The sequence below is a fragment of the Phyllostomus discolor genome, chromosome 6 (assembly GCF_004126475.2).
Source record: "Phyllostomus discolor isolate MPI-MPIP mPhyDis1 chromosome 6, mPhyDis1.pri.v3, whole genome shotgun sequence".
Classification (NCBI taxonomy): Eukaryota; Metazoa; Chordata; class Mammalia; order Chiroptera; family Phyllostomidae; genus Phyllostomus; species Phyllostomus discolor.
Window position 1 is genome coordinate 46,265,160 of NC_040908.2, and position 16,508 is coordinate 46,281,667.

Consider the following 16,508-nt stretch of genomic DNA (forward strand, 5'->3'; position numbering starts at 1 on the left):
TGGATTTAGTTGTCTCAGATAATGCCAGATGCACTACTGAAATCACACAAGACTTTTCTTCCACAGATGGCACAAACTTGTTTTTTGCCTTTACAGACTGCCTTTAGTATATATACAGGTTAGAGATCACGAAATGCTTTGGCTTTGGCAGGGCCAGGAGGAGACCATAAGAATACGGCATATTTTAGAACAGCTCCTTATCCTACTCAGCAAACAAACAGAAAAATCCGGCGTCAAGTCCTCTGCATGGGGACTTCTTAGAAAGGGGACGGAGCCCTGGGACTGGTTGGCGGACGCTGGAACCTGCGAGGTACGCCTGCGCACTGCAACCGTGCACGTGTTCCAGCCGGAAGCGCCGGCTGTGGCTGGAGATTCTGGAGGATGGCCACCGAAATGGAGTCGCAGATCGCCGTGGCCGAGGACGGTTTCACCCAGGTCACTCGCAAAGGTGGCCGGCGAGCGAAGAAGCGGCAGGCTGAAGAGCTGTCTGCGTCCGGGGAAGGCGGGGACGCGAGTCGCATGGACACGGAGGAGGCCCGGCCCGCCAAGAGGCCCGTCTTTCCGCCCCTCTCCGGGGACGGGATCTTGGTACTGGGGGGACCCTGGGACAGGAACAGGGTACTAGGGGCCAGAGGGAGGTCAAGTTGGAGGTCTCTAGGTCATGTTGACACTGCAGGGGTTCTTCTGGCGTGCAGTTCTTAAGTGACTCCGGTGAAGTTTGATTCGTTCAGATGACGGAAACTTTTTTTTGTGGTTCAGTTGTCATTTTGCAGCTCCACCCCCATTCCTCCAGACAACTCAGTTGTGTGTGTTTTTTTGCAGAACGGGAAAGAAGAAACAAGGAAAATTCCAGTCCCAGCTAACAGATACACACCATTAAAAGAGAACTGGTTGAAGATATTTACGCCTATTGTAGAACATTTGGGACTTCAGATACGCTTTAACTTGAAATCGAGGAATGTAGAAATCAGGGTAAGGAGAATGCCGACCATTTCCAAGTGTACTAGGGTTCCTCATTCAGGGGTGAAATTGATGCATAGACTTTCCTCAGTGGGACTTAACTTTGTTAAATGGTTTTCTTCCAGCTCTCTAACTTAGCGAATTTGAACTTCTCAAATGCCTTCAGAGTCCGCATTGAACACAAATATTTGTTGAATTCATAAGTTGAGTTTGCGATCATACCAAATACTGGTCATGCCTTTGTATAGTGTTTAATGTTGAACTGAGAAAAGGCCAAATAAACGGAAGTTTGTAAATAATGAACTGAGTGGAATATTTGCTGCCAAACAGGCACTCTCTATTTTAATGGTATTATTTTGGGGGGAAATGTATTGTTTTAGAAATAAATTTTATATGTACATATCCATGTTAAAACTGTACTTAAATCTACGTGTGTGTCTCTTTCTCTATCTATATATATATTCACTCATTCTATGGTATCAGCCCAGGAGTTAGTCAAAATTAGTTGACTTTGGACTTCTTTTTCTGAATGCCAATTTTGTATCAGAATCAAAGACCAACATTAATTATAATCTTTCTTTTTGAGGATTGTTATGCTATTATCAGGATGGGTATATAAACTCAGCTCCTCCAAGGGACTAGAATAATGGGATAAAGTTGAGAGGTGCTACTCTAAATAGTTGGTGAAGTTTAAAATGCAGAGCTAGACAGTGGACTTCTTTGCCACTTTTGTTCAGGTTTTTGTGGTTTCATGCCAAAACTTGTTTCCTTTGAGGTTTCCCTTGTTTTACACCATCTTTCACCACTTCACCCTCAGTGCCAGAGCCAGATACACCTTCGCAGACCACACTGCTTTTATTACGGTATCCTGGTACCTTCAGTGTCACTGAAGGGTAGGAGTTAAGTTTTGACAGAATGTTTTACATAGGAGTCCGAGTCCCAAGTTCACCTCACCACCTTTTTGAACATTTTTATGTCCATGTACACGGATGGCTTTCCTCTCTGACGAAGTCCCTCTCCTCCCTACACCCTTTGTCCTACCTCAGTTGCATTCATCTTTGAGGATCTAGCTCAAGTTCTTTGTGATCAGTCCATTTTTCAGTCATGTCTTCGGTGTCTAAACTCTTACTGTGCTTAGCTGTCATTATGTATTTCAGCATCATCAACCTGGATTCCACTAACATTTGTTGATACTGTTATACACCAGACACAGAGTGGTGCCTTCGGACACACTACATCATTTTGGTCCTTAGGACAGCCCTGTGAGGTAGATGACATAGCCACATCTTATGGATGTGGGGAAACTGAGGGTCAGAGGAGTTTCCTGGCCAAAGCCATCAAGCTGGTAGTTGAATCTTGATGCTAGTAGGGACCTTTCAGGATCTCCTGTTCTGACCTCTTTTACAGATAAAGACCTACAGTTTCTATGAGACTTGCCCAATGTCAAATACAGGATTAAGGATCTTGCTAGGATCTTGTTTTAAATGTCCCATTACACAACCCTGCATGGTTTCAAATTTGTAACATGTGTGGCCTCCTCAGTTAGATTGTGGGTCTGTGTGAGATAGAGGAAATGACAGTCTTGACATTAGACCTGTGTTCGAATATTACCATTTTCACCTTTATATCACTCAATAATCAGGGTTTTCATGAAGCTTAGAGCTGCAGTATGTAAAGCACCTTTCTTTGTCGTGCCTGTCATTTACAGTGCTGGGCATTTCATGGCTAGCTGCTGTTTCTGTGATTATCAAATAAACTGCCTAAACCATGCTGGTAGTCAGTAGTAGAGTTATTGCTGTGGGAAGCATCAGCACAAATGCTGATTGAAGCCAGGAGATGACAACTTGCAGGGAAGGCTAGATTGGAAAAGAAGAGAAGATGGCTAGTTTGGGTGTCGGAGCATTGACAAGATGAGGATGGTCTGAGGACAATGAAGTCGTGTCAGATCAGTCTTGGAGTACAGTCTGTCATTTGACAGTCTTTTGGTGGAACTGTCTACCTCTGGATCTAGGAAAGTTTTGTTTTGCAAATTAACCACAGTACTTCAGCAAAAACTGGGTCATGGAGAATACATTGGGGGAGGGTGGTAGTTAAGGAAATTACAGTAAAGGAAAAGATCATTCCTTATATTCTGTTAGAGGACTTTTCATCCCCCCCTGTAATTTGTGCCTTTTTTAAAACAGACTTGTAAAGAAACCAAGGACGTTAGCGCTCTGACAAAAGCAGCTGATTTTGTGAAAGCCTTTATTCTCGGGTTTCAGGTGGAGGTGAGTGATTTAATGACATCTAAAATGGAGGCTTGAAAAATATTTGGTATGAATGTTTCTGTGGATTGGGGCTTTTCTCTAATTTGAGTTTTCTAGTTCTACAGTTTGTGAATTTTACCTTGACACTCATTCTTAGGTGTCTAAATGGAAGGGCTTCACAGTATGTATTTTTATATTGTAGGATGCACTTGCCCTAATTAGGTTGGATGACCTCTTCTTAGAGTCTTTTGAAATTACAGATGGTGAGTGTGTAGCATTCATTTATTATGAAATACTGTACTTTTGAATAGCTTTGTTGTTTGTGACTCTCAGCTTTCTAAAAGCATCAGTTGAGCTGTGTTATTATTACAGCTTTTTAAAAATATATACGTATTTTATGTCTGTTGGTGGGGAAACTTTGTTAATGATTGAACTTTATGTGGAAGTGGGTGGTGTACTGCAGTGGCTTGCCTCTTGAGGTCTTCCTTGTCTCATTCAGTGAAGCCCCTAAAGGGAGACCACCTGTCAAGGGCAATAGGAAGAATCGCTGGCAAAGGGGGGAAAACCAAGTTCACCATAGAGAATGTGACACGGACACGGATCGTTTTAGCTGATGTGTAAGTATGTGATCTTGAGAAAATTATTGTCATAATTTATATTTGTTCTTTTGCTGGTTTTAAAAGGTCATAAAGGTTGTATTTTTGCATAATACTCCCACTAAATCTTTGTCAGCATTTGGTTCTGGATGAATAGGTAGTTACCTACTTTGAAAGCACATTAAGTTAGGAAAATCTTAGAAATTGTATCTTTTTTCTCAGTTGGCAATGAAGGAAACACTTAGAAATATTATTAAAAGAAATCACAGGACAGGTGAAAATTTAAATAGTTTCTCATAGTTTCTTCCCCTGTTGAGTCAGGGGAAGACAAAGGCTGGGTTTTTTTGTTTTGTTTTGTTTTAATTGGTTTTTAGAGAGAAGGGAGACAGAGTAATATCCACTTGATCCACTTATTTGTGCATTCTTTGGTTGCTTCCTGTACGTGCCCTGACAGGAGATCTAACCCACAACCCTGGCGTATTGGGATGACACTCTATAACCACCTGAGCTACCAGGCCAGGGCACAGAGTCGGTGTTTTAAGTGCCACTGGGAGGTTTCCTTAAAAAAAAAAAATGTGTGTGTATATATATGTATGTGTCTATATATATATATATATATATATATATATAGACACATATATATACACCTTTCTTAAAAGGAAGGTGAGTAGTGCACATTGGGTGAGAACAAGAGAACAGTCAATGTGAACATGAATAAGAGGACACGGACTTAAAATAAAGGTGTGGGATGTCAAGCCAGGATGACCATCTGTGAGGTCGAAGCTGCTCCGTGGCCAGGCTGGGATTGCTGGCTCAGAGATTGTGTAATGCCACAAAGCTGGGAAACAGCAGTTGACTGAGAGGAGGACGGGAGGGGTCTGTCTGCACCCAAATCCAGAAATAATTTTATTTGAAGTCGTGTCATCTTTGCTCTAAACTGAGGGGCTCTAATATTTTTTATAGTTCAGGAATAACTATAATACTACATCGGCAGCTCTCTTTACCAGAGGACAGATGTATTATAATTTTGATCTTTTATGGATGAGTCTAGAGTTGGGAGTGAGGAGCCAGGAGGAAAGTTTTTAAAATACCACATACAGCCCTGGCCCGGGGGCTCAGTTGGTTAGTTGAAGCATTGCCCGGAGCACCAAAAGGCCATGGGGGCCGTCCCTGGTCAGGGTGTGCCCAGAGGCAGCCTTCAGTGTTTCTCACGTGGATGTCCATCCTCCCTTCTCTCAAATCCATGTCCCCTCGGTCAAGGATTTAAAAAAAATAATATCATATTTAGCTTTTTAATTTGGAAATCTAAAAATATAACTGATTTGCTAATCAAATTACGGGTAGTATATCATACTAAAGTGTATGGTTTATAAGTGCATTTATAAGTTAAAATTTACTAGTTAATTTTTTACACAGCCTTGTTGCGGTATGATTTACGTAAAGTTGCCTGTTGTTAAGGTACATAGTTAAGTGAGCCTGAGGCCGAGGTTCCAGCCCTGCAGCCCCACGCGTACCCAGGCACTCACGAACATGTACGAGTATTTTTTGTCACTATGGTTTTGCCTTTTCTAGAAATTCAGTGTGAAGTCTTTGGTGTTTGGCTTCTTTTAGTTAGCATATTTTGAGTCTCTCCATTTTTTTTTAATGTATCAGCAATCCCTTTTTATTGCCAAGTACCAGTCCATCGTGTGGATGTGTTGCATTTTGTTTATCCATTCACAGTTGATAGACATGGGGGTTGTTTTCAGTTTGGTACTCTTATCAGTAATGTTACTATTGAATTACTTTTTATACTTTGGTGGTGTGCTTTTTTTGTTGTTTTTTACAAATTGAATTACACTACTCAAAATTAAAGAAATGTACTGTTTTGTAGTTTTTGCTATAACCAGGCTAATTGGAAATCCACAAGTTTAACAATTTATATTATGATAAAGCCATAAAGTGTACTACTATATACCTTTAAGTGTTATTTTTTATGAGCTGCTAATCTGCCAAAATACAGTATAATGTGAGCAGGATATAAAACTAAAAACTCCCTGGCTGGCATAGCTCAGTGGATTGAGTGCAGACTGCAAACCAAAGCATTGCAGGTTCGATTCCCAGAGAGGGCACATGCCTAGGTTGCAGGCCAGGTCCCCAGTGGGGGCCACATGAGATCAACCACACATTGATGTTACTCTCTCTCTCTCCCTCTCTTCCCCTCTGTTAGAAAAATACGTAAGATCTTTTAAAAAAATGTTAAAAAAAAAAACCCAAAACTAAAAACTCCTTGTTCCCGACACGTTCAGTACAGCAGAAGGGCAATCATGCTGCCTGTGTGTCCCGAGACTCACACTCTCTTCCAACCACTGCCTCATTGCTTCGGATGTTTCAGTAGGAAAACAGACACCTTACGTGTCCGTGCTGTTTGAGAGGCGATTTGTTCGAAAACCAAGTCATACAAGGGACTAATCATATAGTTACCAGCATGAAAGGGTCATCAGGCTGAGAACCCAAGTTTTGTTCAACAACCAAGACTTTTTCTATGAACAACTTGGTCAAGAACCAAATTGTTCAACATGCAAGATGTTTGAGAACCAAAGGTTTGTATTTTTTGAGTTATAATAAACACACCATAAAATTCTTTCAAAGTGGGTTCTTAGCATATTTGCCGAGTTTCACTACCATCATCACAACCTTTACTGAGGAATCTGTATCCTGACTTTTCAGTTTCTGGATCACAGGACTTAGTTTAAGGGAATGTTTTTTTGTTGCTGACTTGTCTTTTTTTCTTGCAGGAAAGTTCACATCCTTGGCTCTTTCCAAAACATCAAGATGGCAAGAACTGCCATTTGCAACCTCATCCTGGGTAAAAGCAGTTTATTTCTTTGGTATTTTCTCTGGAAAGTAGAGTGGGGATCTAGATTAAACCAGATTTGCAGGTCAGTTTAGGAAAATGTGAAAGATAGCAAACAAGCTCTTGGGGGTTGGCAACTCTTTGTGGGACTAAGAGAAGGCAGGAATCCTTTTTCTTGGATTCCACATCTGTTAGCTCTTGAGACAGAGTTTATTGGCTTTGCTGCCTTCCCCTAACGAGGTGCACAGAAGAGCCATTCCAGAACATAAGCAACACCATGTTTTAGGTGCAGCAAAGAGGGGGCTACTGATCAGCATCAGTTTAATCCACTTGGTCCCATTTCACATGGGGCAGCAGAGTCAGTAACTTGTGACAAGAGTTACAGGAGTGTAGCCATTTGCTCAGAAAACATTTAGGATTCTTCCTGGTAACTGGGTCTTTTTGAAATATTTTGGCTCTTGGCATTTAAAATGATTTTTTTTTAGAACGTTTGCATTTGGTTCCCTTTTTAGGCTTTCTGTTGATTTAAGGTAGATCCTAAAGAAAATGTTCTGTTCTTTTTAGAGTTTTGTAGACTAATTTCCATGTAGCTTGTATATATGTGAGTATTTTTCTGTGTAAATAAGCTTTTTTCCCTCTACAGGAAATCCTCCATCAAAAGTTTATGGCAATATTCGAGCTGTGGCTAGCAGAGCAGCAGATCGATTTTGATTTCAAATCAGAGACTTTAGAGAGAAAGACCTTACCCTTCACAAGTGGTCACAAGAAGCCGTGTGAAGGATTTTTCAGTCACTTCAAGTCTCCTTCCCTTCTTCAGTCTCAGCCAGAAGAATAAACAGAAAGGAAAAGTCTGACGGTGTTCATTCAACAACTTAGAGTGTAACTTAAGTATCAAACTTGAGTACCAAGATTACACTTAAACATTAATTATAACATATTTTTTTATTTTAAATTAAGTATAGCAGATTTGCATAGTTTCTAATTCTCTCATTTGGAGGGAAAATTCTTTTCTATATGAATTTATAAGTTTTTTACTTATAAATTTGTGAAGATTTCTTCTCCGAGTTGTAATTAAAGAATTATCTCAGAAAACCTCTCTGAATCATGACCCCAGGCACTGGGTGGTTTGTCACTATTTTACAGTCGGGTCATTCATAAGCAGCAGTTTGGCTACAATGAGTGATCCAAAAAGGCTAATCTTTTACCTGTTTTGCGACTTATAAAAATAAAAGCTATTATCACCAGGTTGACATGAGGAAAGAATGTTATTTTTTTATATAAGTATGTATGTCGGGTTTCTTCTATACTTAGAAGATGTCTTTAAGAAAATATGTTCTTCAAATGTAATAGAATGTTTTGACTAGTGTCTGCCTATTTAAATATTATCTGATTCAGCTTATGTATTTTTTAAATGAAAGAACTCACTTCATTAAACTTGTCTGATACATGTGCTTGTACATCTCTAAAACCCGACCAAAACTTTTTAACTTTGAAGATGGGAGTATTTGAAAGTTCATGTAACAACTAGAGAAAGTATTCTTATTAAACTGCTGTTTCCCTTACATCAGTTACATGTGCCACTGTCCCAGACAGCTTTGTACATTGCATAGGACTGGATGCATTTAGATTATGATGGGAATCCAATGGGAAATTGCTGGAAAAATTTCCAAACCAAAATAATTTCTATCCTTTGGCAACACAGCAACATGAAGAGAGTATGTGTATGACAGTAGTAAATCACTTGACTCAAATTTAGGACACTGAAGTTTCATTTAGCACCTTGAGTCTTGAAAGGGAGACAAATTGTTAGAGGAAAACAGATTTTTGGAATGGGAATGACGGAAAAGTAATCAGATAAATCTGTCAAAATGATAGTTGATCTTAACCTGGATCAAAGCATTTTGAAAGCATTCTGTAAGGCCTGGACACTAATACCTCACCCTTAACTGTGCATATTCACGTTTCTATGGCATCTGCCACACTATACGTCTGCCTTGCACCCTGAAACCTCTCACCTTTGGATACTCAGTTATCTTGCTCAATTTCTGACATACAACAATTTACATATTGTTTGGAGAATGGACCTGCAGAGTATTTTCTTAAATGTTCAGTGGCTGATAAGGAAAAAAGACTTAGATGTTTCTTAGTCATTCAGATTTGGGCTTCAACTCATGCCACCTAGAACTGGGATGGAAGAAAGCTCATGTTCACCAGGAAAGAGACCTAACGTTCCTCATCTCAGCCATGATAAGGTTGGGCCAGCATGCTTAGTGTTAGATTACTGAGTACACACAGCCATCTTACAACTTGCAAAATACTCATACTGTGCAAATGTTAATTACTTGGTCAAAGAAATCTAGTAAATCCAGGCTTGAGACAACAAGAACTTGATAATTTGATCTGGTTAGCCAAGATTTATAACGAAGGACCAAGGGAAGTGAAAGACTGAAGTGGCAAAGGACTTTAGCTAAATGTTAGCTAGTGCAAGGAGGTTTTGAGCATGTGTGAGTTTTTGAAGATTAATGTTTCAAGACACGTGAGTTTGAACAATATTTAAGTCCTGGAAACTATCCAGAAAGATGGAGATTCTTTTTCACTCTCTTGTGTACTCTCTTAAATTGTGGTAAGTACATAAAATTTACCATTTTAAACATTTAAGTTCAGTGGCACAAGGTACATTCAACATTACTGTGCCACAATCACCCATCATGTGTCTCCAGAACTGTACCTTCCTCAACCAAAACTGTCCCCATGCAACACTAACTCCCCATTTCCCTTCTCCTGCCCCCTTGGCACCACCATTCTCCTTTGTCTCCAGTGGCTGGAAGCAGAGGAAGGGGGACGAGTAATATAAGAATGAGATAGAGCTTTGTAAGTTGTAATGACTTCTGTTTTTATCCAGTGATAAAGTGGATGTATTTTTTACCTATGGATTACAAAGATCAAACATCAATTTATCAGATTTTTTAAAACCACCCCCTGCAAAAGACCCCTAATAGCTGAAGAAGCCCACCAAAGACCACTGTGAATATGCTCAAGTTCCAAATATTTTATTTTCTTATTCATACAGTAGGAAGTTTTCTAAAGATTCCCACAACATGATGTTTCATGCAGAAGAAAAACTAAACATTCAACATAAACCACCCCTCCCCCCAACCCATACACACTAAAAAAAAAAAAAAAAGAAAAACCCCATTCCCCAGTAAGGAAATATTGTTTGCACTATTTTTCTGTAACGCCAGCCAAGATATGCACAAGCAAGAGAAATAGAAAGCATTTGCTAAAATATTTGTAACAAATACTTATGTACAAAAAATTCACAAAAGACTAGTTCCCCCTTGAAGCAGAGCACATGGCAGTTGACACTGGAACAGATCAAACCACTGGCTGGGATTATAAGCCACGTACTGATCCAGAGGAAGAAAGTTACATGTAGTGGAGATTTTTCAGTTTGAACATTAACATTTCCAAAGTTTGGCAATATTTTCTTTTAAAATTATGCAAATTATGTAAACAAGAGGTACATTTTTAAATCGATCTACATGCAAAACTCCATGTCATGCAAGGACACCAAGCACCGAGATTTCTCTCTCACAGACAGAGCCCATGATGTGCAGCACTCAGTCGAAGGAACAGCAATGGCAAGCAGGTGTGCCCAATTTAAGGTTCATTCACCTTGACTCAACCTGCCCCTTTCCACTCCTGACTAAAACCAACCATTTTTTTGTTGAAAATCTATATAGGGAAATACTGTCCTAGAAAGCTAACCAAAATGTTTTCTTCCAGCCAACAGTACCTTTGCAGAAAAGGGAAGGGACAATAACAAGTGGTAGAACATGATACACTACTTTTATATCACACAAATTTATTGTTATCCATTACAAATATGGGCAAATCAAGAAAAAACACCTCATGCACTCTTTATGCTTTATGGTAAAGAAATTCAAGAGGTATAAATTTGGATAAAATTTTGCTCTTCTGTGACACACAGATGAGTAGGATTTCTTCCATTTAAATCACAAATATATGTGGGTGTTGAGATATTTACATGCACATTATCACCCATGTTTTATATTAGCTGCAAGTCTTCTGAAACACAGAAGGGAATTTTTATGGTTCAAACATAGGTTTAATGACAAATTATCTATGCAGTTACATGTTTACTTCAGGTACTCTTTATTAAGTAATGTCTAAGGTAAATTATGATTGCCTCACATAGCTTCAGGCCTTTATGAAATCACAACTGAAACTTACAAGTACTAGGGACATTTAATAAACATAATGGCTCCTAGTTACCAAGTAACAGTAACAGAATGAAGCAGCCTTAAGCTTTGTGTAGGTACTATATGAACACAAGAATGAGCTCTTGGCAGTAGCACTGAACTACACTTTCTCCTCAAGCAGAGATGTAGTAAAAGCTGCTCAGCAATGAGACTTAGTCCCTGGAAATATATTCATAGGTATAAATAAAGTTTACAAACTCCTTTGTTACAAAAATGTAATTAGGTAAATAATAGGACGTTAACAAATGCTTTGTCAATCTCTCAAAGGAGAAAGCACAGGAAAAGGAAAGTAGCTGGCCTAACACCCGGCTCCAATTGTACAATCTTCTACCTATATATAAAACTGTGTGAAATAAAAGTAAGGATGCTTTATGTTCTGCTTGGCACTTTTGTACTCATCATTTTGTTTCTGAATCAAGTATATTAAATTAAAGCCAACCTACTACACATATAGAAAGCTACATATATCTATATATAAATATTTACATATGTATATATAGATACTTTCTTGTTATAAAAGATGAAGAAAAATAAATTAAAAAGCCAACCCCCTCCCTTTCTTCACCACATTGATATGCTCTTTCGTGTTGCTGTCCTTCAGACTTTAAAGTGCTACACTGAGTTATTGAGAGAATAAGAGTTCAATAACACTTAGTTGGCTTCATGAGGCTCATGTTGGAAAATGTGGCTTCACAGAGAAAAATACTTCCATTTAAATACACAGAGAGCATTGCTGGACGTCTTGAGCAGATCTTCAGAGATGGAGAAGAAAGCAAAAGTGTTGGGTGGTACTCTTTAAAAAGAGTCACACATCTACCACCATCTTTTTGTGGATATCTAGGCCACCTACAACCTGTAACAGAACAAATCAAGCTTAGCCATGTTGGAGACGTTCCTTTTTATTAGTTTAAACACCTTACCAAAACTATAATATAAAAACATACTATTTTAACCATTTTCAGAAGCTGTGTTGCTTTTTAAAAAAAAGTTGCATTGTATCTAGTTAGAATTTTCATGGTTTGTTTCTTCCAGGAACAGGCATTTTCCTGTGTTCTAGAAAAGGGTTGGCAAACTTATTCCACAAAGGGCCCGATAAAATATTTTAGGCTTTGTAGGCCATGTGTAATTTCACTTGCATCTCCTTTTGCCATTTAAAAATGAAAAAAAAAAAAAAAAAAATTAGCTCAAGGACCCCTACCTTACTCCTCTCAGTGTTAAGTAATCACCAGATGTGACTGTAAAAGCTGTTGTAAAAAACCAAATATGGCTTTAGTCAGTCTATTTTAGAAAATATTCAAGTACCACCAGGTGAATAAGATTTTCTGCACATTATTTAGCCACACTCGTGACTTTAACACTTATGGATTAGTTGGGTCTTTTATACTTACTTTTTTAAAAAGTGTTTATACTTCTTAAAAAAAGTATGGCATTTATAATAAGTATATCTTTATATACTTTATAAATCAAATCTTGTTGTCTCGCTTGTTTCACTCAACATTATGTTTGTTATTTTAATCCATGTTGTCATCACTTATAGTTGCACCTGTATTTTTTTTTTAAATTCTGTTTATTTTTTAGAGAGGGGAAAGGAGGGAGAAAGAGGGAAACATCACCGTGTGGCTGCCTCTCATGTGCCCCCCGCACTGGGGACCTGGCCCGCGCAACCCAGGCGTGTGCCCTAGACCTCGAATCGAACTGGCGACCCCGGGATTAACAGGCTGGAGCTCAATCCACTGAGCCACACCAGCCAGGGCTCTGTATTATTTTTTAATTCAAACTTACTGCTTAAAATTTTATTTGAAAAATACAGGTTAAACAGCCAATTACTTGTACAACTTCTGCTATAAAGGTCCACTACCCTGCCCTCATTCTCTATTATTTTTACTGGGGAATCATTTTCAGCTCATTTTCAGTATTTACCTACAAATAACACTCCTACATTGTCTTTTGTTATATTCAGGTTAAAAGCATTATTGACTTCCCATTACAGAAGATTTAGCTTTCTCACACATCTTTCCCTTCTATCTCCCTACCCCATATATATCCCACCCCCTTTCAATATTGTAGCTTTATTTTTTATTAGACAGAAACTCAGCATTTTAATTACGACTATGTAATACTACTTACAGAACCAAAGCACATACTGTCATTTTTTTCCCCTGAATATTTGTTTGGCTACAGTTGGTAATTATCTGATCTTTCCCTTTGCTGGGTGTTTTATGCATTTACCAAGTCAACCTCAAACTTCTGTTCTAAACACATTCATATATGTTACATAATTCTATCCATTTTATTGTCTTTAGATTACTCCCAGAGCTTTCCAACCTGCTCCCACCTAGGCCTGTCCTCTCTGGATCTCCCTTCACCATCTTCCTGGAGATTTCCTTCTCTCTCATGCTGGGACCTCTGCTTCCTGGATCCCTCTCATTATCTTCTCTTCTGATTTACGACCTTATGCTAGCGGGATCACATCCTCCAGTAGTTTCCCAAAAGGCGAGACCTGGCATACCTGAAAAGGTCTTTATTCTCCCATTAGTTTGAGTTTGTAGAGAATTCTAGTTTGGAAATAACTGTCTCTCAGTATTGTAAAGGCCATGCTCCACTGTCGTCGTCTTTCCAATGTACTTCTGAGGACTTGCCACAATGAATCCTGAGTCTTTATATGAAGCCCCAACCATAGCTCTTTGGAAATTTATAGAATCATTTGTTTCCACTAAAATTTCATGACAATGTGCCTTAGGTCCAGATTATTTTTATGTACCATGCTGGGTACTTAGTCTTTTCAAGTCAGTAAACTCATTACTTTTGGTTCATTATTTTTTATTCATTTTTGATGATTTCCTTCCCTCCCCTTCATTTTCTTTCTGGAACATTGAGCATTTAGGTGTTAGATCTCCTACAGTGATTCTCTAAATTTAAATTTCCTAAAGCTCTTGTATATATTACTTAATTTTTATTTCAAAGATTTAATATACTATATTACTGAGATAAATGACAGATTTCGTTTTACTTCTCAAGTTTTTACTGGGCTTGCAAAATGTTTTTCCAAGCTTTGTTTCTGGATTTGGCTTCATATTTATGTTCCACATTAGACGTTCTCCTCTAATGTGTGGTGATCCTTGGCTCTCTGCCTCTGTGGTAAGGCCACTGCAACCTTCATGTATATGATGGGGCTGTAGACTGCGGGCTACACTTTGAGTTGACTTGGTGGACCTTTGCTTTGGGAAGATCAGATTTCCCCAAGTGGGCTTTTCCCACCTTTTGACTGGAGGGAATAAGTACAGGTGCCAGGGAGTCTGATCAGGAAGAAGGCTGGAGTTGTCAAAATGCAGGTATACTTATCTCCACTGAATTCCTACACACACACACACACACACACACACACACACACACACACCCCTCTTACCCGCATCTAGCCTCATTTCCCTATTTAGAGACTCCATTTCACCCTTTCAGATCTCCCACTAAAAAACAAAAGAGTTTGAACACGGTAGGAAGGAGACCTAGTGTTTTCATCTCTTAAACAGACTGTAAGGTATTTCCCTGTTTAAAGCCCCACCTTCACCCCCACTTTCAGTTACCTTGTGCCACCAGTTTTGGGGCCTTGCATTATACACCAGGCTGCTTCTAAGCTTTCCAAGCTGACAGCTCAGAACTCCTATTTTCTCCTGTCTGTTTAGTCAATTTAGTGACTTATAAGTTGCCAAATTAAGTTGCTATCCTCTCTGCTGTTCACTTTGTCGTTATGGATTTATAATGTTTTCTTCTTAATCCATTTAATTTAATTAGCGTTTTGAGAGGAAGTAAAAATGAATACCTATATTCAATCCACCAACTTCAATCTTGTCACCATTTATAAATTTATTTGTATTGTTAAGTACTCTAAAAAATTTTAAGTAGATATATGCTATATGGGATCTTTCAAAACAGTTTTTCCCATCTTTTTCACTGTTATTGCTTGAGAAATCAGAATAAAAAGTTCTCAATAAAGCCAAAATTACGGGCCTGATCAATGTTTAGAAAGGTTGATTTAAAACACCAAACATTTCTCCCTTCCTGACTTATGACCCTCAAAAATACAAATTAAAGCAATTTAACAAAAATACTGGAAAATTAACTCAAAGCTTAGCTTATGTCTTCAGTGTAAACAGCATCATTTCTATGACCAAAGATCTACTTTAATTTCCATCCCATACAGGTGATTTATATGTAATTTTAGGTTACATTTTATATTTATTAAATGCAAGTAGTCTTCACTTATCCCTTCTTATCACTCCAAGAGGTTTCCATCTCTGTTCTGTTCCCTCAAGGCTTGGAATTTCTTCTTTTCTTTCCTTCTTTTGAAAACTGGCTGCTCCCTGTGAGGCCACTACCAGCCTGGGTTCACGTCCCACGAAATCGGAGGCCAATCCACGGGGTCCGTCAGTGATCTCTGACCATGGTGAAGGACCTGCAACCCCTGCAGCAGCACCACCTGGCCACAGTTTGAAATCTCACCTCTCAAGCCTAACACTCTTCCGAAAAGACCCAGCCTGTTCTTTAACTAGAGCAACCACCCTACTTTTTTGAAACAAAATGCAAAGACAGTATTCCCTTGAGATGAAGAAAGATACTTAAAAAAGGACAGTGTGAATTTCTAAAGAGCCAAAGTAGCTACCTCAGTCCTTACATAACATATGACACCAAAGTAATTCCTTGTTCCTTGCGTGATCTAAATTTAAAAAATGGAAAGAAAAAGAGGAGAAAAATCTTCCTATGGAAGCGTCCAGTCAAATAGAAAACCACCAAAACTTCTTCCTTGGTACTTTTGCTGCTCCTCTGGATTCTTGCAGTTAAAACTCCTTATAACACATCAAAGAGCTAACATCTTTGCATTGGGGGCAGAAGCAGAGAAAACAAAAAAAAAGTGGTTGTGCGCCTATTCAGAAGCAACGAGTGGAGGGCAAAATTAGTGAACTGGAAAGCTGAGCTATTGACCGATATCCCACCTCGAGTTAGTTTTCTAGGGCTCCCCAAAACTACAGTTCCCACCTCTGCAAAGCCCTTGCCCTGAACACAAGAAGTACCCATCAGTAGCTTGGACAAGGAAGTGGGGTGGGGAACCACCATTTGCACTGCCTAGTTGGTGAGTTTAAGATGGACAAGGGATTCCATCTCTGTTGTCCTCATGAAACCAAGCTTCTGGATTCCCAGGCCACAAAAGCATTTTGAAACATGTTTATTTCTAAATAAATCTTAAGAACATGAACTGGTGTAATTTGGGGGATTAACAACTGTAAGTAAAAGTTACTAGTAGAGGTCTTGTGGCATTTTATGAGACAATCACTGAGAATATTGCGGTGGGCAAAAGTAGGTTTACATTTGTGCATATAAAAATAATGCAATAATTAGTATATAATGATACAAGAATAAATTGTTTTGCCTACTCACAATTGTAAATATACTTTTATCCACCCACCCCTGTATTAACTCTTGAGAATAATCATTATTATTCACTAACAATTACAACGAAAACACTTCAAAACTTTAAATGAGGGCAATTAGAAAAAATTAGGTACATAATTTTCTATGGCAAAATAACTATAAG

General features: G+C 38.7%; 2 protein-coding genes across 4 annotated transcripts in view; one reads left to right on the forward strand and one right to left on the reverse strand.

The window, feature by feature from the left end:
- Window positions 1–314: 314 nt before the first annotated feature.
- On the forward strand, window positions 315–8,200 carry PNO1 (partner of NOB1 homolog). Of its 2 annotated transcripts, XM_028515730.2 has the most exons (7): window positions 319–588; window positions 823–972; window positions 3,144–3,227; window positions 3,409–3,469; window positions 3,706–3,823; window positions 6,580–6,650; window positions 7,282–8,200. In XM_028515730.2, exons 1-7 carry the CDS (start codon window positions 382–384, stop codon window positions 7,347–7,349), a joined length of 759 nt encoding a protein of 252 aa, XP_028371531.1. In that variant the 5' UTR covers window positions 319–381; the 3' UTR covers window positions 7,350–8,200. The 2 variants fall into 2 exon arrangements, with proteins under 2 accessions (XP_035883947.1, XP_028371531.1); XM_036028054.1 differs by lacking the exon at window positions 3,706–3,823 and having other exon boundaries at window positions 315–588.
- A 1,477-nt stretch (window positions 8,201–9,677) lies between these two features.
- The window catches only part of PPP3R1 (protein phosphatase 3 regulatory subunit B, alpha), a 60,011-nt gene continuing 53,180 nt past the window's right edge, over window positions 9,678–16,508 (reverse strand). Inside the window, exon 6 of one of the 2 annotated variants that reach the window (XM_028514576.2) lies at window positions 9,678–11,774. In XM_028514576.2, the coding sequence (XP_028370377.1) occupies window positions 11,727–11,774 (48 nt within the window). In that variant the 3' untranslated portion in view covers window positions 9,678–11,726. The remainder of the gene's footprint in view (window positions 11,775–16,508) is intronic. The other variant, XM_028514577.2, reaches the window with a different exon arrangement.